This window comes from Callorhinchus milii, unplaced genomic scaffold, assembly GCF_018977255.1.
Source record: "Callorhinchus milii isolate IMCB2004 unplaced genomic scaffold, IMCB_Cmil_1.0 Scaffold1, whole genome shotgun sequence".
Classification (NCBI taxonomy): Eukaryota; Metazoa; Chordata; class Chondrichthyes; order Chimaeriformes; family Callorhinchidae; genus Callorhinchus; species Callorhinchus milii.
The window spans coordinates 138,803,830-138,827,272 of NW_024704742.1; the positions used below are offsets into that span (position 1 = coordinate 138,803,830).

General features: G+C 46.0%; 1 protein-coding gene across 1 annotated transcript; it reads left to right on the forward strand.

Moving 5' to 3' along the window:
* Positions 1-6,887: 6,887 nt before the first annotated feature.
* cunh5orf34 (chromosome unknown C5orf34 homolog) lies at positions 6,888-21,998 on the forward strand. The gene is made up of 5 exons (XM_042332088.1): positions 6,888-9,150; positions 9,466-9,873; positions 10,082-10,563; positions 12,613-12,703; positions 21,967-21,998. Exons 1-4 carry the CDS (start codon positions 6,888-6,890, stop codon positions 12,655-12,657), a joined length of 3,198 nt encoding a protein of 1,065 aa, XP_042188022.1. The 3' UTR covers positions 12,658-12,703; positions 21,967-21,998.
* Positions 21,999-23,443: the final 1,445 nt, after the last annotated feature.

Sequence of the window (23,443 nt, forward strand, 5' to 3'; positions counted from 1 at the left end):
CTTTTTCAATTCCCGCCTGAAAACCTTCCTCCTCAACCGTGGCTCCACTACTTTTAAACGCTCTGAGATGCTGCCCTGCGTGCAGGGTACTAGATAAGTACTGAAAAGGTTGACTGGGCTGAAGGTGATAAGTCTCCCGGTCCGGACGGGATGCAGCCGAGGTTACTATGGGAGGCACAGGTACAAATAGCGGAGGCTTTGGCTACAATTTTTCAATCTTCGTTGGACACAGGAGTGGTGCCCGAGGACTGGAGAGTGGCCAATGTGTCTCCTCTGTACAAAAGGGGACAGAAGGACAAACCTGGGAACTCCAGGCCAGTCAGCCTGACATCAGTAGTGGGGAAACTCCTGGAGACTATAATCCGGGACAGAATAAATCTTCATTTAGAAGAATATGGGTTAATTAGGGACAGCCAACATGGATTTGTTAAAGGCAAATCTTGTCTAACCATTCTAATAGAATTTTTCGATGAGGTAACGGAGAGGGTGGATGATGGTAGTGCAGTTGATGTAGTTTATATGGACTTTCAAAAGGCATTTGACAAAGTGCCACATGAAAGACTTGTAAGAAAGATAGAAGTCCACGGTATAAAAGGGACAGTGGCAGCGAATCCAGAACTCACTGGGAGACAGAGAGCAGAGAGTTGTGGTGAACGGCTGCTTTTCTGACTGGAGGGAAGTGTACAGAGGGGGTCCCCCAGGGATCGGTATTAGGACCACTGTTCTTCCTAATATACATAAATGACCTGGACTTGGGTATAGCAAGTACCATTTCCAAGTTTGTGACGACACAAAGTTAGGGAGGGGGTAAACAGTGAGAAGGATGGGAGCCGACTGCAGGAAGACATAGACAGATGGTAAAATGGGCTACACATGGCAGATGAGTTTCAATGTGGGGAAATGCGAAGTAATGCATTTTGGTAGAAAGAATGAGAGGAGGCAATATAGGCGGTAATACAATCTTAAAGGGGGGTGAAGGAACAGAGAGACCTGGGGGGGGGGAGGTAAATGTATCTTTGAAGGTGGCAGGACAGGGAGATAAGGCTGTAAAAAGGGCATATGGGATACTGGGCTTTATAAATAAGGGCATAGAGTACAAGAGTCAGGAGGTTATGATTAACCCATATAAACACTGGTTAGGCCTCAGTTAGAATACTGCCCCAGTTCTGGACCCCACACTATAGGAAGGATGTTAAGGCATTGGAAAGGGTACAGAGGAGATTTACGAGGATGGGACCAGGAATGAGGGACCGTGATTATGAGGAAAAGCTGGAGAGGCCGGGATTATTCTCATTGGAGCAGAGAAGGTTACGAGGACCTAATAGAGGTCTTCAAAATCATGAGGGGATTTGATAGGTTAGAAAGGGAAAAACTGTTCCCACTGGTGGGAGTGTCGGTGACTCGAGGTCACAGATTCAAATAGTCTCTAAAAGAAGCCGAGGGGAGAGGTGAGAAGACATTTTTTCACGTAGCGAGTTGTTCGAATCTGGAACATTGCCTGAAAGGGCGATCGAGGCCGATTCGATAACTACTTTTAAAAACGTGGTGGACGGGTATTTGAGAAGGACAGGTTTGGGGAGTGGGATTGACATTACATTGCTCTATTCAAAGAGCCGCACAGCCTCGATGGGCCGAATGGCCTCTTTTTGTGCGGTACAATTCTATGATGCTATGGCTCTATGATAAGTGCAAGTTGGTGGTGGTGTTGTTAAGTCTCCTCTTAACCTTCTCTGCTCCCAGGAGAATAATCCTCGCTTCTCTGGCCTCTCCTGACAACTGAAGTCCGTCATTCCTGATACGATCCTGGTCAATTTCCTTTGCACCCTCTCCAGTGCCTTGACATCCTTCCTAAAGTGTGGGGCCTTTTTGCTGGTATATTTAATTTCCGTATTCCCATTATGGGCGACCTCTTCTGGTGCCTCTTTTCTGTTTTTACACCATCCCTTTTTCAGCATTCTGAATTACCTAACTTATCATATCTCTTTTGTTTGCTTCTCTAGTCTCCTTCTCCTGTATTGTTGCCTTTGCTATTTCCCATACCTGGATTTCCATTTCTTTTTTTATTTGCTCGTCCTCTTCATTCGTCTTTTGACTGGTGGCTTGAATTAGTCTGTCTGTCAAATATAACGTTTTCTCTGGTTTGTACTGAAAGTATGGAGTCCTGTAGCTCAGTGGTTAGAGCACTCACCTTGCAAGAGAATGGGTTCAATTCCAGGCAGGGCGAAACCTTGGGCAAGTTTCCTTACTCCACACAGAGCCTAATAATAATCCCTCCAAAACCAAAAACAATAATAAATTTGTCATTTTCAATCCACGACTGTTTGTGGACTCTGCTGTGCACAATTGGCTGCCGCGTTCGCCCAGAAATATATAGTCAATTCACTTTATAGCATATTCTATGAAGCGCTTTGAGATGTCTAGAAGACGTGAAAAGCACTATATCAAATGCAAGGATTACTATTATTATCAAAGATAATGCTATATCTCTATAGCCATATTCTTTGTAGTCTTGGCAGTGTTTCATTGAGCCCTTTTCTCAGAATTATCTCTAATGGTTTGTGATCATTTTCTATCATCATTTTTTTCTCAAATATATCTAGCGATAACATCCGCTCTTTTTTTCTTTTTCTGTATGCAGTCTCTTAATGATTTTATTGCATCAATATTATACTCCTCAATTATACTCCATCAATTTCCATCATCTCTTCTGCATTTCTTCTGCTCATGTGTTTTGGACATTTCTTCTATAACAACTATTTGCAGAGCTTTTTGCAGCAGTCTCCTACTTCAAGAGTTTGCTGCATATTTATTATCGTTCTATCCTATTACAATTTCGTCTCTGATCATCTCTTCTCTTAAAGCTCCATAATCACATGTCTTACTTAGTGATGGTAATACCACACAGTACGGATAAAATGATTCCGTAGGCCCTTGATCCCTTGTTCCAAATTTATATCTATCCACTGTGACGTTGTTTTACTCACATCATCTTTCCCGCATGACTTTTATCATCTCATCTAATGACATGTTCATATCTTTCTCCGTAGTTGCAAAGTAATCCCTCACTTCTTCTGCCACATTTAGGAAAATAGCCAACTGCTGTATTTGTGCCAATTCCTTCACATTTGAGGCGAGTGCAAATATCTCAAAATCCCGCCAATTACATCTTAAGTTGCCTTCTAGCCTCAATGTACATGGTATTTGCATATATCTTGGTATGGCATCCGTTTCTGCTTCTCCACAATTAATTTTGTCTTGTTTATCGTCCCTGTTGAATCTCATAGTCTTTTCCGATTCAGTTCAGTTTCATTTCTGACACCATGTTGTGTTCTCACAACTCAAATGTAGAAATCACTATTTTATTCTCAGCTCTCAAAACACAATCCAACAATACAACGAAAACCTCTTCAGTTAGTTCCCCTGCCTCCTGCTTCATATTTTCTGATCCCCTTTCATTGGTTCCCAGTTAATTTGGGTCATTTCTTCTTAAAGGGGATCTAAGATAGAGTGTATTGGAGACTGTGTCTTAGAAGAATATGTTAGGATGTCCCCACTAAAAAGCCACTACAGGGCTCGACTTGATGGTGGGAAATGAGCCTGGACACGTGAGCAATGTGAAGGTAGGAGAACATTTGGGGAACACTGGGGGTGGGGTGGAGTCAGAGACAGAAGAGATCAGGTAAACTGTGTTAGAGGGACTCTGCAACCTGCTCCTGTCACAGATCCATGCAATGCCCACTGTTTCCCCTGCTTACCTAATTCCAGAAAGAATGAGGCACAGGCTGACAAGAGCTATGTCTTGGGACCGCAGAGTGTGCATTGGGCTAACTACTGGAGTCTAACTGGCTAAAACCACATAGCTTGCCATTGAAAGCACTGTCTGGCAAACTCCCTATTGCCAGCTGGGACCACACTAACTGTTAGGGCTTTGGTTTGCAAGGTTAACAGGAGCTGCTTAATCCGGATCATCATGTGAGTTGCATTGGCAAATAGAAGTGCCCACTTTGAAGCTGACTCTGACAACAGAGAGCTCAATGGAGCTCAGGGAAAGAGTGCACATCCCATTCCAGGTTCAGGAATTTCCATGTGTAGGTGGGATGCATGGAATGCTTAGTTTGGTTGGGATACTCTTTAGCATGGTGAGTGGTTTCCATACGAGTCAGACACCCGACTGACCAAAAGCGTGGGTGAAAACATTTCTCCTGACCTCCCCGTTTGCTCATTTACTTACTATTCTAAACTGATGACCTCTCGTTATAATAAATAATAATAATCCTTGCATTTTATATAGCGCTTTTCACGTCTTCTAGACATAGCACCTTATTAGATCATTGAAATGTCTCAAAGTACTTCACAGAATATACTGTAAAATGAGTTGCCTATATTTTGTGGGTGAAACGTGGCCAATTGTGCACAGCAGTGTCCCACAAACAGTTGTGGATTGACCAAATTATCATTTTTTTTGAAGGAATTATTATCCTCAGAAAGGTGTTGGAACCCTTTAGCCTCCTCTCAAGGACCTTCCAAATGATTGCTTTCAGCAGGAGGGTGAATTAACTCATTGCTCCAGGATATCGGAGGCACCTGTTTTTGAAGACTGATTGAGCTGCAAACCTTCACGTCAGCCTCTTGGAGCCAGCAGCCTCTCATCACTGGCTCCCCCAGGCTGTACAGCGAGAGTGGGATCTCGACACTGCCCACTCCAAGGCTGAAGGCCAGGAATTTGGTGTTAGGAGCTCATTCTTAGCATATTCTGCTTACAAACCAGCCACTCATGGCCTCAATCAATCTTCCTCTCGATTATGCAGCCTGAGTGCATTACAGTATGATCATGATAGTGGAGTGCTGGAGCTCGGAGGTTAGAGCACTCATCTCGCAAGTGAGAAGGGCTGCGTTTGATTCTCGGGCAGGGCGAAACCGGACAAGTTTCCTACTCTACATGACTCTGTAATAACCCCTTCAAAAAAAAATTACGTCACTCAATCCATGACTGTTTGTGGGATGCTGCTGTGCACAATTGACAGCCATGTTTTGCACACAAAATATACAGTTAAATTACTTTATAATTTGTGAAGCACTTTGAGACGTGTTGAAGATGTGATAAGGTGCTATATCAAATGTGAGGATTATTATTATCAAGGAGATGAGCATGAAGGAACTGGTAAGGTAGTGTTCCAGATCCATGAGGGTCTGTGGTTGAGGTTCTGGTACTCAGAAATTACAAGATCACCAGATTAGATCAGATGAAGAAACCCCTTTGGATGAGACCAGATGTTTTTAAAAATGATTTCATGTCACCACTCTCCTTATAACGTTTCGCCCACAAAATATAGTCAATTCACTTTATAGTATATCCTGTGAAGTGCTTTTGACATCTTGAAGATGTGACAAGGCACTATATCAAATGCAAGGATTATTAATGTGGGATTACATGGGATCACATGTGAATTGGTAACTGAATCTGGAGCACTTCTCAGGGATGTCACCACCTCTGTGATATGCATTCCACTATTCATCACTCATATTCATGTTATCATTCTTTCTCTTTCCCTGCTGCTTGTCGTATCTACATGTAATAATAATCTTTGCATTTGATATAGAGCTTTTCATGTCTTCTGTAAAGTGAATTGACCGTATATTTGTGGGCGAAACAGCGTCTTTCAAATTGAGAGCACTCCCAAGGCACTGGATAGTCAGGGATTTGGGCACAGCAAGGGGTTGGGATCAGAAGGCATGGAGGGCAGGGAGGGAAGGGTAGGAGGGTGACTGAAGGCGCGGTGGAAGAGGAGGGTCTTGAGATGGATCTTGAAGGAAGCGAGGGAAGAAAGCAAGGCAAAGGGACTGTGGCATGGAATTCCAAAGCGTGGGGGCAGAGAGGCTGAAGGCCCGACCACCAAAGGTGGGCCGGGCCAGGTGGGAGACATGGAGCAGGCTGGAGCCTGCTGAGTGGACGGAGTGGATAGGTTGATATGGGATTAGCAGATCACAGAGGTAGGAAAGAACAAGACCATGGAGGGCCTTGAAGGTAAGGATGAAGATTTTGAACTCTATCCTCCTAGGGGATGGGGAGCCATCGTAGCTGGGTGAGGGTGGGGGTGATAGGGTTACGGAGCCTGTTGCAGGAGAGGACATGGGCTGCAGAGTTCTGAATGATCTGCGGTTTTGTGGAGAGAAGAGTTGGGGAAGACCGACAAGCAGAGAGTTGGTGTAGTCGAGCCTAGATGTGATGAATGTGTGGATGAGGGTCTTGGTTGCCTGTAGGGAGAGGCAGTGACAGAGCCGGGCAATGTTGCGGAGATGGGGGAAGGCAGATCGAGTACGGATGTGAGGTAGAAAGAACAGTTAAGGGTGAAACAAGACACCAAGGTTCCGGACTGGCTCAGTGAGGTGGAGTGTGCAACCATAGATGGTGTTGCTGTCAGTGCCTGAGGAGCTGGCTGGAGGCAATCAGGAGGGCCTCGGTCTTGTTGAGAAAGTAAGCTTTCATCCAGTCTGTCAGGACCAGCAGTGGTCCTGGAGTCGAGGGTGGAAGCAGAGAGGGACAGTTGAGTGTCATCCTCATAAATGAGGAAGTTGAACCCATGTCTGTGGATGATGTCACCAAGAGGAAGCATGTAGACCATGATCAGGTCACCTTCAGCCTTCTTTATTCCAGCAGAAAAAGTCCAATTTCCTCTGGTCTCCACTCAAAGGCCAAGCCACTCAACCCCATTATCATACTCGTAAATCTCTGTTCCCCTCTATCTCCCTGATGTCTTTCCTAAAAACTGTGGTGACCAATACTGGACACAATATTCTGACTGTGGTCTGATTAACGATTTATACATATTTAGCGTTACCTCTTTGCGTTTATATTCTATACCCTTATTTATAAAACCCAAGGTTCCATGAGCTTGGATGTCAGCTCACACCATGATGTGAACGTTCCTGATGAAGCAAACCTTGGAGAGAAGATGTCTGATGAGAAGATGTCTGATGTGAAGTTTATTGGTGATCAAGTTTCTGGTGTGAAGATTCCTGGTGTGAAGACTCTTGGTGGTCAAGTTCCTGGTGTGAAGATTCCTGGTGCACAAATTCCTGGTATTGATATGCCTGGCATGGTGACATCTGGTGTGAAGATTCCTGGTGTGAAGACTCTTGGTGGTCAAGTTCCTGGTGTGAAGATTCCTGGTGCACAAATTCCTGGTATTGATATGCCTGGCATGGTGACATCTGGTGTGAAGATTCCTGGTGTGAAGACTCTTGGTGGTCAAGTTCCTGGTGTGAAGATTCCTGGTGCACAAATTCCTGGTATTGATATGCCTCGCATGGTGACATCTGGTGTGAAGATTCCTGGTGTGAAGACTCTTGGTGGTCAAGTTCCTGGTGTGAAGATTCCTGGTGCACAAATTCCTGGTATTGATATGCCTCGCATGGTGACATCTGGTGTGAAGATTCCTGGTGTGAAGACTCTTGGTGGTCAAGTTCCTGGTGTGAAGATTCCTGGTGTACAAATTCCTGGTATTGATATGCCTCACATGGTGACATCTGGTGTGAAGATTCCTGGTGTGAAGACTCTTGGTGGTCAAATTTCTGGTGTACAAATTCCTGGCATGGTGACATCTGGTGTGAAGATTCCTGGTGTGAAGATTCTTGGTGGTCAAGTTCCTGGTGTACAAATTCCTGGCATGGTGAAATCTGGTGTGAAGATTCTTGGTGGTCAAATTCCTGGTGTGAAGATTCCTGGTGCACAAATTCCTGGTATTGATATGCCTCGCATGGTGACATCTGGTGTGAAGATTCCTGGTGTGAACATTCTTCGTGGTCAAATTTCTGGTGTACAAATTCCTGGCATGGTGACATCTGGTGTGAAGATTCCTGGTGTGAAGATTCTTGGTGGTCAAGTTCCTGGTGTACAAATTCCTGGCATGGTGAAATCTGGTGTGAAGATTCTTGGTGGTCAAATTCCTGGTGTGAAGATTCCTGGTGCACAAATTCCTGGTATTGATATGCCTCGCATGGTGACATCTGGTGTGAAGATTCCTGGTGTGAACATTTTTCGTGGTCAAATTTCTGGTGTACAAATTCCTGGCATGGTGACATCTGGTGTGAAGATTCCTGGTGTGAACATTCTTCGTGGTCAAATTTCTGGTGTACAAATTCCTGGCATGGTGAGTTCTGGTGTGAAGATTCCTGGTGTGAAGATTCCTGGTGTGAAGATTCTTGGTGGTCAAGTTCCTGGTGTACAAATTCCTGGCCTGGTGAAATCTGGTGTGAAGATTCTTGGTGGTCAAATTCCTGGTGTGAAGAGTCCTGGTGCACAAATTCCTGGTATTGATATGCCTCGCATGGTGACATCTGGTGTGAAGATTCCTGGTGTGAAGACTCTTGGTGGTCAAATTTCTGGTGTACAAATTCCTGGCATGGTGACATCTGGTGTGAAGATTCCTGGTGTGAACATTCTTCGTGGTCAAATTTCTGGTGTACAAATTCCTGGCATGGTGAGTTCTGGTGTGAAGATTCCTGGTGTGAAGATTCCTGGTATGAAGATTCTTGGTGGTCAAGTTCCTGGTGTACAAATTCCTGGCCTGGTGAAATCTGGTGTGAAGATTCTTGGTGGTCAAATTCCTGGTGTGAAGATTCCTGGTGCACAAATTCCTGGTATTGATATGCCTCGCATTGTGACATCTGGTGTGAAGATTCCTGGTGTGAACATTCTTCGTGGTCAAATTCCTGGTGTACAAATTCCTGGCATGGTGACATCTGGTGTGAAGATTCCTGGTGTGAACATTCTTCGTGGTCAAATTTCTGGTGTACAAATTCCTGGCATGGTGAAATCTGGTGTGAAGATTCCTGGTGTGAAGATTCTTGGTGGTCAAATTCCTGGTGTACAAATTCCTGGCATGGTGAAATTTGGTGTGAAGATTCCTAGTGTGAACATTCTTCGTGGTCAAATTTCTGGTGTACAAATTCCTGGCATGGTGAGTTCTGGTGTGAAGATTCCTGGTGTGAAGATTCCTGGTGTGAAGATTCTTGGTGGTCAAGTTCCTGGTGTACAAATTCCTGGCCTGGTGAAATCTGGTGTGAAGATTCTTGGTGGTCAAATTCCTGGTGTGAAGATTCCTGGTGCACAAATTCCTGGTATTGTTATGCCTGGCATGGTGACATCTGGTGTGAAGATTCCTGGTGTGAACATTCTTCGTGGTCAAATTCCTGGTGTACAAATTCCTGGCATGGTGACATCTGGTGTGAAGATTCCTGGTGTGAACATTCTTCGTGGTCAAATTTCTGGTGTACAAATTCCTGGCATGGTGAAATCTGGTGTGAAGATTCCTGGTGTGAAGATTCTTGGTGGTCAAATTCCTGGTGTACAAATTCCTGGCATGGTGAAATTTGGTGTGAAGATTCCTAGTGTGAACATTCTTCGTGGTCAAATTTCTGGTGTACAAATTCCTGGCATGGTGAGTTCTGGTGTGAAGATTCCTGGTGTGAAGATTCCTGGTGTGAAGATTCTTGGTGGTCAAGTTCCTGGTGTACAAATTCCTGGCCTGGTGAAATCTGGTGTGAAGATTCTTGGTGGTCAAATTCCTGGTGTGAAGATTCCTGGTGCACAAATTCCTGGTATTGTTATGCCTGGCATGGTGACATCTGGTGTGAAGATTCCTGGTGTGAACATTCTTCGTGGTCAAATTTCTGGTGTACAAATTTCTGGCATGGTGAAATCTGGTGTGAAGATTCCTGGTCTGATGTTTCCTAGTATGACATTATTTAATGTGAACACGCCTTTTGCAACGCTTCCTGCTATGTTGTTATTCAATCGGCAGACTCCCAGCATGGCCAATCTCAGGTTGTGGTTACCTGATATGATGAGACCTGCTGGTGAGAGGTTCCCAGGTTGGAGTTTCCCAGGTGGGAATTTTCCTGATGGGAGACAACCCAATATGGGGTTTCCTGGTGTGATCCCAGGTTGGAAGCTTCCTGGTGGGTGGCTCTTCTTTTTGAGAACGGCTGGTACAGAGTTTCCTAATGTGTTCCCTAGTGGGACATTCCCCTTTTTGAGAATGCCTGGAATGGATTTTCCTGGTTTCACATTCCCTGGTAGGCACAGACTTGGTTTTGGCTGGAACATACCTGGTGTGCAGTTTCCTGGTTTTGGCTTCCCTGGCAGGAACATACCTGGTGTGCAGTTTCCTGGTTTTGGCTTCCCTGGCAGGAACATACCTGGTGTGCAGTTTCCTGGTTTTGGCTTCCCTGGCAGGAACATACCTGGTGTGCAGTTTCCTGGTTTTGGCTTCCCTGGCAGGAACATACCTGGTGTGCAGTTTCCTGGTTTTGGCTTCCCTGGCAGGAACATACCTGGTGTGCAGTTTCCTGGTTTTGGCTTCCCTGGCAGGAACATACCTGGTGTGCAGTTTCCTGGTTTTGGCTTCCCTGGCAGGAACATACCTGGTGTGCAGTTTCCTGGTTTTGGCTTCCCTGGCAGGAACATACCTGGTGTGCATTTTCCTGGTGGAAGACTCTCCTTTTGGTGGACAAACAGCATGGAGGTTCCTGATGGGAGATCAGATGTTTGGAGGATGCCTGGTATGTAGACTCCTGTTGCAAATTTACATGATGTGAAGATGCCTGTAGTGATGTCTGTTGTGTGGCTACCTTGTGTGAATATTCCAAGTAAAAGTGGGAGGTTACCTAGTGTGAAGATTCCTGACATAGACATTCCTGATGCGGAGTTTGGGGTGCAGCTGGAGTTTGGGGTGCAGCTGGAGTTTGGGGTGCAGCTGGAGTTTGGGGTGCAGCTGGAGTTTGGGGTGCAGCTGGAGTTTGGGGTGCAGTTGGAGTTTGGGGTGCAGTTGGAGTTTGGGGTGCAGTTGGAGTTTGGGGTGCAGCTGGGGTTTGGGGTGCAGCTGGGGTTTGGGGTGCAGCTGGGGTTTGGGGTGTATACAGACGTTTTGAAACATCGTCTGGTTAAGAATGACACTGTATCAAATGTAAGAATTTGTTTGTGGATAGTGTTGTTTACTGGGGCGGAGGTGGGGTTAGCGGGAGGGGGTGGTTTAGTGGGGGGCGGGGTTAGTGGGAGGGATGTTAGTGGGAGGGGGTAGTTTAGTGGGAATGGGTGGTTTAGTGGGAGGGGTGTTAGTGGGGAGGGGTGTTAGTGGGGAGGGGTGGTTTAGTGGAGGGGGGGGTTAGTGGGAGGGTGGGTTGGGGATACAGGGGATGGGTTGAGGAGTGAGGTGTAAGCAAATTGGAGAGGTAGGAAGGTACCAGGCATGAATTGATTTGAACATGAGTGTGAGGATCTTGAAATGGATACGTTCAGTGCCTTGGGACGTCCTCCCGACGTGAAAGGCGCTATGCAAATGTAATCTTGTTGTTGTTGTTGTGTGACAGGGAGCCAGTGGAGCCTGGTTGTTGAAGACAGGTTTGACAGTGTGTCAAATCAAGTGGGAACTAGACCAATACAGGAAACTCTTGATACTGCAATCTATTTAACTAGTCAGCACCAATTAGGTCACTATGCCCCGCTGTCAGTACCCCGATAACTTCCCATGCACAATGTTAATAAGGGACTCGTCACACCCCCTAACACCTAACTGGTCACATTCTAGAAATTCTTGTGAGTAATTACAATGTAAAATTGATCAGATAAGTCGTCCTATAGATGGCTTCTTGCATCAAAGAATCCTCTGGTCTATTGGAGAACCATGCCTCTGGCTCCGGCCTGTTACATGTCCCCTGCCCCCACCATCAGTGTCGGGACTTCAGCCTCTCTGCCCCCACCCTTTGGAACTCCATCCCACAGCCTCTTTGCCTTGCCCCTCCCTTGCCTCCTTCAAAGCCCGGTTCAAGATCCTCTTCGACCGTGCGTTCGGTTACCCTCCTATCTCCACCCTCTCTACCCTCCACCCCTCCTGAACCCAACCACCAGCTCAGGTCCAAATCCTTGGCTGTCCACCATCTTGGGACATCCTCCTGATGTGAAAGGCGCTGTGTAAATGTAATGTGTTGTTGTTACCTTCCTCCCCATTCTGTGACAATAGACCAAAGGCCTCTGCAACAGAATAAGGCAGGGCTCTTCAATAAACCAGAGGCCTCTGCGTGCCTCTGAGCATATGCGCCCAACCTCTACTGATTAACCCCACCCGTCACAGCGCCCCCTTGTGACCTACAGCTAACTCACCACTCTGGATAACTCATTGCTGAGCTCTTTTCCCTTGGAGTAACACTTTTTCAGAGTTTATTGTACCTTAACAACAACAACAACAAGATTGCATTTATAGAGCGCCTTTCACATCGGGAGGACGTCCCAAGGCGCTGTGTAAGTTTCTACGGTTCTGTGTTATGGGGTTGTGGGCTGACTTACGTCTCTCCTGAATGTGTCAGCTTGCAGTCAGCAGTTGTAGATATTTGTGAAGATTAAATGATACACAGTCATCCCTGTCTTCAATCAGGGGACTGGGCCAAAGTGGCCTTTATGTAGGGGTGGCCTCTGAGTAAGGCTTTGTTGGTGTGTGAGTCTGGCTGTTGGGCTGTGCCAGGGTGATTGTTAACAAGGGGGTGGTTGCTGAATGGAGGTGGTTGCTTCAACAGATTTGACTGTAATGTATTCAGCTTAGTTTTTTGTCTTCACAGGTACTGGACTGGAGAAGTGGAATGATGGAACATGTGAAAGTGTGATGGCATACCTAGATCCAGATGGAAAATATTGTTCTCTGCAAATAACGTAAGTGGAGGCTGTGATGGTTCAATAAGAGGTTGCAGCTCCTCTTCTTATTATACATCACTCTCATCCACCTACCCACTCACGGACCCCCCAACCCCGCCGCACACATAATGACACACGGGCACAGTTCAAGCACTGACAGGGGAGCCTTAGCAGCCACTACACAGATCTCATTACACCAGCTTCACCAGCTCCCAATTATTGAACATATCAATATCCTCTCACTCGTTTTCAAATCCCTTCAGGCCCTCCCCCCTCCCTACCTCTCCAATCTGCTTCCCCCACCCGCTGCCTCAGCTCGGCTGGCTCCAGCCTCCTGTTTGTCCCTCGATCACTCCGTTCCACCATCGGTGGCCTTGCCTTCAGCCACTACTCCCTGAAACTCTGGAACTCTCCCCCTCAACTGCTCCGCCTTGCCCCCTCCCCACCCACTTTCAAATACCGCCTAAAGACCTTACCTTTTAAATGTGCTTACGGTCACCTACCCGTTCCCTCTGCCCTGGCTTGAATCCAAAACTACCAAGCACTCTGGGACGCTACCATGCATGAAGGATGCTGTATAAAGGCAAGTTGTTGTAACTTGGACAGTCAAGGGTTTGCACCCGATCTGGAGGTTAGGTTCAAGAGGAATGGGGCCAAGGAAGGGGGGTCCATGCTCTCTGGAGCTCTGCAACTCACACTCTCTCATTTAAAGCACAACCAGCAACATAAAGCCCTTTGAAACATCCACTTTTGAGAAAGGTGCTATATAAATGTAAATGATGTAGTGCATTTTATTATAGGGGGTTACGATGTGGTGGCAGTAACTGAGACATGGCTTAAGCCAGGACAGGAATGGGAGATAAATATTCCAGGGTATAATGTGTTCAGGAAGGATAGAGAAGGAAGAAAGGGTGGAGGGGTGGCAATATTAGTTAAGCATACAATTATAGTTGTAGAAAGGAACGAGGCTCTGAAGGGCCCGACAACAGAATCGATCTGGTCAGAGGTCAGAAATAGGAAAGGAGTGGTTACACTGATAGGGGTTTACTATAGACCACCAGATAGCGGGAAGGAGATAGAGGAGCAGATCTGCAACCAGATCACGGACAGATGTAGGGCGAACAGAGTTGTCATAATGGGGGATTTCAATCATCCCAATATAGATTGGCAAAATAGTAGCGTTAAGGGCAAGACAGGAGAAAGATTCATCAACTGTGTACAGGAAAATTTTCTTGAGCAATATATCTCCAGTGCTACAAGGAAGGAAGCATTGCTGGATCTTGTCCTAGGGAATGAAGTAGGTCAGGTTGAACAAGTTTCGGTAGGGGAGCATCTAGGTAACAGTGACCATAATATTATTAGATTTAGATTACTCATGAACAGGGACAAAGTACAGTCAAGGGTGAAAATGCTTGACTGGAAAAGGGCTAATTTTGATGGGCTAAAAAGGGACCTAGAGTTGGTGGACTGGCAAGTAAGAATGGCAGTTAAAACGACTCATGAGTAATGGGAAATTTTCAAAGATACGATAGCTCAGGGTCTAAATAGATATATTCCCACAAAAGGGAAATGTGCGAGAACCAAGCCAGCCTGGATGGCCAGGGATATTCTGTCTAGGATGAAAAAGAAGAAGATGGCGTATGACATTTCGCGGATGCAAGACACTGAGGATAGCAAAGCGCATTATAGAGAATGCAGAAGTGGAGTCCTGTAGCTCAGTGGTTAGAGCACTCGCTTTGCAAGTGAGAGACCTGAGTTCAATCCCCGGGGGGTCAGGGCGAAACCTTGGGCAAGTTTCCTTACTCCACACAGAGCCTAATAATAATCCCTCCAAAAACCAAAAACAATAATAAATTGGTCATTTTCAATCTACGGTTGTTTGTGGGACATTGCTGTGCGCAATTGGCTGCCGCGTTCGCCCACAAATATACAGTCAATTCACTTTACAGTGTGTTCTGTGAAGTGCTTTGGGACGTCCTCCCGACGTGAAAAGCGCTATATCAAATGCAAGGATTATTATTATAAGTGGTCTTAAAAGAGTGATAAGACAGGCTAAAAGATCGCATGAGAAGAGTAACATAAAGGGGAATCCTAAAATATTTTACAAGCACATAAAGGAAAAAAGGTTAGTTAAAGGTAGGGTGGGGCCAATCAAAGGCAATGACGGCCATCTTGTTGTGGCGGCAGAGGGATGGCTGATGTACTAAGCGAGTACTTTGCATCTGTCTTCACAACGGAAATGGATGCCCCAAATGCCGCACTATTGGATGAGAGTTGTAGAGGACATAGATCAGATTACTATAGACAGAGAGGAAGTTCTGAAAAGATTGACTGGGCTGAAAATTGATAAGTCACCAGGACCAGATGGGTTTCACCCAAGGTTGCTGTGGGAGATACGGGTTCAAATAGCGGAGGCTTTGGCCATTATATTTCAATCTTCATTGGACACAGGAGTGGTGCCAAGAGACTGGAGAGTGGCTAATGTTACCCCACTCTACAAAAAGGGGCAGAAAGACAAACCCGGAAATTACAGGCCAGTCAGCCTAACTTCGGTAATAGGAAAACTACTGGAAACCATAATCCGGGACAGAATAAATCTCTACTTAGAGGAACACGAGGTAATTAGAGACGGCCAACATGGATTTGTTAAAGGCAAATCTTGCCTAACAAATCTAATAGAATTTTTTGAAGAGGTGACTGCGAGGGTTAATGAGGGAAATGCGGTGGACATTATTTACATGGATTTTAAAAAGGCTTTTGACACAGTACCGCATAAGAGGTTAATAAAAAAACTGGAAGCCCACGGTATTAAGGGGACAGTAGCCGTTTGGATTAGGAACTGTCTGAGTGACAGAGAGCAGAGGGTGGTGGTTAATGAGTGTTTCTCGCAATGCAAGGAGGTGTGCAACGGTGTCCCCCAGGGATCGGTATTGAGCATAAGAACATAAGAATTAGGAGCAGGAGTAGGCCATTCGGCCCTTCGTGCCTGCTCCGCCATTCAATAAGATCATGGCTGATCTTCTCACCTAACTCTGATTACCCGCCCTATCCCCATATCCCCTAATCCCTCTATTTTTCAAGAATCTATCAGTCTCAGCCTTGAAAATGTTCAAGGACTGACATCTACAGCCTTCTGGGGGAGTGAATTCCATAAGTTCACTACCCTCTGAGTGAAGAAATGTTTCCTCAACTCTGTTCTAAAAGGCTGACCCTTAATTTTCAGACTGTGACTCCTGGTTATAGATTCTCCTCCCGGGGAAACAGACCCTCTGTGTCTACTTTATCAGCCCTTTAAGAATCTTATAAGTTTCAATAAGATCTCCCCTAATTCTTCTGTACTCCAGAGAATACAGTCCTAGTTTATTCAGCCTCTCCTCATAGGTCATTCCCCTCATCCCAGGAACTAACCGAGTGAATCTACACTGCACCCCTTCGAGAGCAAGTATGTCCTTTTTTCAATAAAGAGACTAAAACTGCACACAATACTCTCGGTGCGGTCTCACCAAAGCCCTATACAGTTGCAGCGAGACTTCCCTACTCTTGTACTCTAAACCTTTCGAAATGAACGCTAACTGCCGTTCGCCTTCTTAGTTGCTGCTGCACTGCAAACTAACTTTTTGGGACTGGTGTACAAGACACCCAAATCCCTTTGAATACTAACATTATTCGGCGTTTTGTTCGACCCTGAGCTGTCCTTTCTCCCTCACATCCGCACCACAACTGGCACCGCCTTCCATCACCTCCGGAACATCGCCAGACTACGGCACTACCTCACCCCTCACTCGGCTGAAACTCTGGTCCACGCCTTTGTCACCTCAAGGCCGGACTATGGGAACTCTCTCCTCGCCGGCCTTCCCGGCCCTCCCTCCACACTGCAGGTCATTCAGAACTCTGCAGCTCGTGTACTGTCCCGCACCAGACACCGCGCCCACATCACTCCCACCCTCGCTCGCCTCCACTGGCTCCCCATCCCCCAGAGGATTGATTTCAAGATCCTCATCCTCACCTACAAGGCCATTCACGGCCTTGCTCCCTCCTACCTCTCCAACCTACTATCCCCCTACCTACCTGCCCGTACCCTCCGTTCCTCTGGCTCCGGTCTGTTCCACGTCCCCCGCCCCAATCACCCTACCATTGGTGGTCGGGCTTTCAGCCTCTCAGCCCCTAGGCTCTGGAACTCTATCCCCCAGTGCCTTCGCCGCTTCCTCCCTCTCCTCCTTCAAGGCCGGTCTCAAAACCTTTCTCTTTGACCAAGCCTTCAGCTCCCCTCTCGACTCTCTTCCCCCTCCTCGCTCCCTCCCTTCCCTCACCCTGACCATTTCCCCCCTCCTCGCTCCCTCCCTTCCCTCCCCTCACCCTGACCATTTCCCCCCTCCTCGCTCCCTCCCTTCCCTCCCCTCACCCTGACCATTTCCCCCCTGCTCGGGTCATGACCCAACTGTGCAGCGCCTTGGGATGTCCTCCTGACGTGAAAGGCGCTTTATAAATGGAATCTTGTTGTTGTTGTTGTTGTATTATCTAACGTCTCCCCTTCCAGAAAATAATCTGTTCTTTTATTCTTGCTACCGAGGTGAATAATTTCACACTTGCTAACATTGAATTCCATCTGCCACCTACTTGCCCACTCCCCGAGCCTATCTATATTCCGTTGCAATCTTTTTGCATCATCCTGAGAGCTCACTCTGCTCCCTAGTTTAGTATCATCCGCGAATTTAGACACATTACATTCAATGTCCTCGTCCAGATCATTGATGTAAATGGTAAATAGCTGAGGCCCAAGCACTGATCCTTGTGGCACTCCACTAGTTACATCCTGCCAATTCGAGAATGATCCGTTTATCACTACTCTCTGCTTTCTACCCGATAGCCACTCTTCTATCCATGTTAATATTTTCCCATTAATCCCGTGGGCCTTGATCTTGAGTAACAGCCTTTTGTGTGGCACCTTGTCAAATGCCTTCCTAAAATCCAAATATACCACATCTACTGGTTCCCCCTTATCCAACCTGCTGGATACATCCTCAAAAAATTCTAAAAGGTTAGTCAAGCATGACTTCCCTTTTGTAAAGCCATGTTGACTCTGCCTAATCTTTTTATGGTCTTCCAGGTATCCCATAACTACGTCTTTTATTAAGGACTCAAGAATTTTCCCTACAACTGACGTCAAACTAACTGGTCTATAGTTTTCCCTATTTTTTCTCCTGCACTTTTTAAATAGTGGAGTTACGTTTGCAATCTTCCAATCAATGGGAACTTTTCCAGTATCCACAGACTTTTGGAAGATTATAGACATGCCATCCACTATCTCAGTAGCCACCTCCTTTAAAACTCTCGGATGCAGGCCATCCGGTCCAGGGGATTTATCGGTTTTAAGACCCGACAATTTACCTAGAACCATCTCTTTACTAATGTTAATCTCCCTAAGTTGCTCGCTAACATTGTCTTCTTGGTCCTCTATTTTTGGTATGTTTCCAGTGTCTTCTACGGTGAAGACTGTAGAAAAATACTTGTTTAATGACTCTGCCATGTCTTTGTCCCCTATTATAATTCCTCCGGTCTCTGCCTGTAATGGACCCACATTCACCCTCGCTAGCCTTTTCCTCTTTATATATTTGTAAAAACTCTTGGAGTCTGTTTTTATGTTCTTTGCTAGTTTGCCCTCGTAATCTATTTTCTCCCTCTTGATCAATTTTTTGGTCCTCCTCTGTTGTTCCCTAAAGTTCTCCCAATCCTCGGGTTTACTACTCATCTTCGCTGTTTTATAGGCTTTTTCTTTTGATTTGATACTTTCCCTAACTGCTCTAGTTAGCCATGGCTGCACCACCTTTCCCATGGCATTCTTATTCCTCAAAGGAATATGTGCTCGTTGGGAATTTTGCACTATCTCCTTGAATGTCTGCCATTGCTGGTCTACCGTCAAATCTTTAAGTTTAGTCTCCCAGTTTATTCTGGCTAAATCCTCTCTCATACCAGCAAAGTTGGCTCGATTTAAATTGAAGACTTTTGCTTCAGACTTAACTACTTCCCTCTCTAACTTAACGCTAAATTCCATCATATTATGATCGCTTTGCCCGAGAGGAGCCTTAAGTTCCAGTTTGCTGATCAGCCCTGTTTCATTACACAAAACAAGGTCTAATATGGCTTGTTCCCTGGTCGGCTCCTCAGCATATTGATCTAGAAAATTATCTCTAATACATTCTATAAACTCCTCTTCTATGTTACCTTTCCCAATTTGGTTGTCCCAGTCTATGTGCAGGTTAAAATCACCCACAATTAGTGTCTTTCCTTTGCTACATGCTCCACTAATCTCTTGATTTATACCTTGAGCGATACTTTGACCACTGTTTGGGGGTCTATAAACTACTCCCACTATAGTTTTTTGCCCCTTGAAGTTACGTATCTCTACCCATACTGACTCTACATCTTGCTTTTCAGATTTAAAATCTTTCCTCTCTACTGTTTTTATCCCATCCTTTATTAGCAGGGCCACTCCCCCTCCTCGTTTACCACATCGCCTATCTTTCCTATATACCACGTAGCCGGGAATATTCAGTTCCCATCCCTGATCACCCTGTAACCATGTCTCGGTGATGGCTACTGGATCATACCGGTTTGTCTCTATTTGTGCAACTAATTCATCTATCTTGTTATGAATGCTTCGTGCATTCAGATATAGCGCCTTTAATTCCGGCTATTAACCCTGTTCACCAGCACTCTATCACTGTACTTCCTTACCCGGCTTGACACACTTTGCTCTTCTCCCTTGTTAATCTGCTCTCTTGCTTTTGTTGATCTCAAGTTTAACTGTGGTGGACTATACTTTACTATGTTTTTACCTTCCCCCCCCCCCCTTAGTAGTTTAAAGCCCTTTCTACCTCCCTATTTATTCGCGTAGCCAGGACATTTGTCCCAGCCCTATTTAGGTGGAGCCCATTCCTTTGGAAAAGCTCCCATCTTCCCCAATACTCGTGCCAGTGGCCCATGAATTGGAATTCCTGCTCTCCGCACCACTCTTTTAGCCAGGCATTCAGAGCTATGATCTTCTTTTGCCTGTACCAATTAGCTCCTGGCTCAGGTAACAGTCCCGATATCATCACTTTGGAAGTTCTATTCCTTAGTTTAATTCCCAATTCTTGGAACTCGCTCCTTAACTCGTCCCTACTGGTCCTACCAATGTCATTGGTCCCTATATATACCATTACGATTGGATCCTCTCTCTCATGCCTCAAATTTATCTCCAGCCCGGCGGTGACATCCTTCACCCTGGCCCCAGGAAGACAACAGAGTCTTCTTGTCTCCCTGCTACGGCTACAGAAAACTGTATCAGTCCTCCCGACTGTCTCATCCCCAATAAGAATTACATTTTTAACCTCCTGCACAAGGGTGTTGGGGTCAGTTTGCCCGTCTTCCTCGCAGATTTCCTTGTCCACACAGGTTGCCAATATTTCATACCTGTCAGACAAGGCTAAAGTCTGGGATTCTTCAGCCTCTCTCTTTCGGGAACGCTTGTCTGCCCGCCTGACTGTCACCCAGTCATGTCCGTCGCTGCTACATTCTTCTTCCTTGGGACTAAGGGGAGTGTCCAGCTCCAGGATAAAGCTGTCCAGGAAGTTTTCTCCATCCCTAATGCTGCACAGCGTCTCCACCTGAGACTCCAGCTCAGCTACTCTCAGCTGGAGCTCTCTGATTTCCAGACACTTGCGGTAGACGAAGTCGCCCGGACTTAAGGCATCCTCCATTGACTCCCACATGTGACAGACCTCGCAGTTTACCTGCCACACCATCTTCACAAACTTTATATAGATACAAAGATATATAGCCTGCCCCCACTTAACCCTCTGCAGCTAATTCCCACTCTCACCAAATTCCCTCACTCCGGACATAGCTCACTCTGGGCTCTCGCAGCTATCTCCTATTTATATTTTCTGGGTGCAACCCGTTTCTGATTTGCTCAGCAGTGATTTGGAATTAACGCCTAATCAAGTGAATAATCAATAAATTAATTTAATCAATAAGTTATTTGTTATTGGCTCGGCTTAATTGGCTACAGCTGCTCCCTGTAAAGTTACCCTACAAGACCAATGTACCAATGGTATCAGCAATTTTAAATAACACAAGACTTAAAACAACTACAACAACTACTACAAGACTTGAATAACAACAACAAATTGGGTTATGTACTCACGATAGCAGTTTTCACGACACTCACAGCAGCAATTCCCACTCTCACCAAATTCCCTCACACTCTGGCCTCGCCTCACTCCGGACGTAGCTCACTTTGGGCTCTCGGCTCGAGACTCTGGGCTCTCGACTCGAGACTCTGCCGCCCACTTACTGACCTGAACCAAACTCAGTCCCCGCATCTCACCAGCTCTGGCCCAGACTCCACTGGCTCCCCATCACTGAACAGATCGACTTCAAGGTCCTCTCACTCTCGTGTTCAAATCCCTTCACTCCTTGGCCGCTCCCTCCCTCTCTGAACCCCTCACTCCCGAATCCACACCCGGCATCTCCGCTCAACCATCACCGGCTCCTGCTCGTCTCTCGCACCCTCCGCCCCATTATCGGTGGTTATGTTTTCAGCCACTGCATTCCCAAACTCTGGAACACTCTCCCTTAATCCCTCCGCCTTGGTCCCCCTTTCCGAAGTCCTGCCTGAAAACCTTCCTTTTCAACCGTGCTTATGATCACCCCCACCGCTCCCCCCTGGCTCGGAGTCAGGCTCCACTGTTAAATGTCTGAAGCACTCCCTGCTTGGAGGGCGCTAGCGCTATACAAGAGCAAGTTGTAAAGGAACAGGAGTAGGCCATTCAACTCCAATCTGTACCTCAGATCTGTACCTCAACTCCAATTACACGCCTTTGCCCCATATCCCTTGATCCCCTGACCTAACAAATAACTATGCACCTCAGGCTTCAAAATGTGAATGGATCCAGCCATAATCCACAGCCTTTTGGGGGACAGCGAGAGAGAGAGAGAGTTCCAGATTCCCACTGGCCTTTGGATGAAAACCTGCCTCTGATTTCACTCCTAAATGGCCTGGCTCTAATTTTAAGATGATGTCCCTTGTTCTGGATTCACCACCAGAGGAAAGAGCTGTGCGCAATTGGCTGCTGCGTTTCGCCCACAAAATATACAGTCAATGCATTTTACAGTATATTCTGTGAAGCACTTTGAGACATCTCGAAGACATGATAAGGCGCTGTATCAAATGCAAGGATATTAGTATTAATGGATTTCCTTTCTACTTCTCACAAATCTTTCTTAATTTTCCGTTGCAGAAACGAGCAATGTGTCATAAAATGTAGCCCAGGTAAGTTGCTGGATGAAGTAACAATTCGATGTGTCAGTTGTGTGCACTGTATGGTCACAGATACCTGCACTTCTTTAAGCAAAGTCCTTTAACCAATTGAATGTTTTCTCAGCATGTCTTCCAGAATTCTAGCCAGTTTGCACACAGTGACATCCCACAAGCAGCCATGAAGAGATTGATTAGTTTTATTCGGGGGGGTTGTTAGACAGGACACGAGGAGAGAGAGAAACTGCATTTGCTTTTCAAATTGTGCCATCTGAATATACAAACGGGGACCTCAGTTTAACGTCTCATTTGAAAGTCGGCCAGTCCAACAATGAAGCGCACCCCCAGGACTGCATTGGAGTGTCTGCTCCCATTATATCCGGTCCAAGGCCTAACATGGGGTTTGAACCCACAACCTCCTGGCGGGAGATGTTGAGCAGATTGAAGGCTTTAATGACACAGTTGCCTGGGGAGAGATGGACTCCACACGTGGAGCCTGGCCAACTCACTTCAAAGCTGCCCTCCTAGCGTTGGGCAACAGGACTCTCTCTGAGACACGCGCCCATCAGTGTTTCACAGTGCAATCAATTGTGGTGTCTATCTACAAGACGAAGGGACCCTAGTGAGACCGATAACTTCACAGGGATCTCACTGTGATTCAGTGGCTCTTAAGGTGATGCTTTGACACACAGCCACAGGCACACACACAAACAGACAGACTTTCAGACAGACACAGAAAAATGGGAAGAGGGAAAGTGTCACAGGGTGGGAATATTTCAGGTTTGGACTATTATCTTGACCGTTTTTTAGGTGATACTATTGGAAAAGAGTAGTTACTTTCTCTTGGTCAGAAATGCTCCAGATAAGGGTGCAGTCCTGTAGTTCAGTGTTAGAGCACTCACCTTGCAAGCAGTAAGTAGGAACCCGATTGTTAATGATTGGCGGCTCGCTTTTCTGGGGGTAATAATTCCTTCAAAAAAAATTGGGGTCATTCAATCCATGACTGTGTGTGGGACATTGCTGTGCACAGTAGGCGTCTCAAATATACTATAAAGTGAATTGACTGTATTTTGTGGGTGAAACCCGCCAGTCAGTTGTGCACAGCAGTGTCCCACAAACAGTTGTGGATTGAAGTGACCAATTTTCTTTTGAGGAACTATGACCCCTGGAAAGCGATCCACCAATCAACTAACAACTGGGTTCCTACATACTGCTAGGTAAACAGAGGTGTTTGGAGCAAGGAAACTTGCCTAACATTTCGCCCTGCCTGGGAATCGAACCCAGGTCTCTCGCTTGCAGGGCAAGTGCTCTAATCACTGAGCTACAGGACTCCATAAAATATACAGTCAATTCACTTTACAATATATTCTTTGAAGCCCTTTGAGACATCTCCAAAACGTGATAAGGTGTTATGTAAAATGCAAGTATTATTATTATTAGTTCATCATTCCATTTCCGGC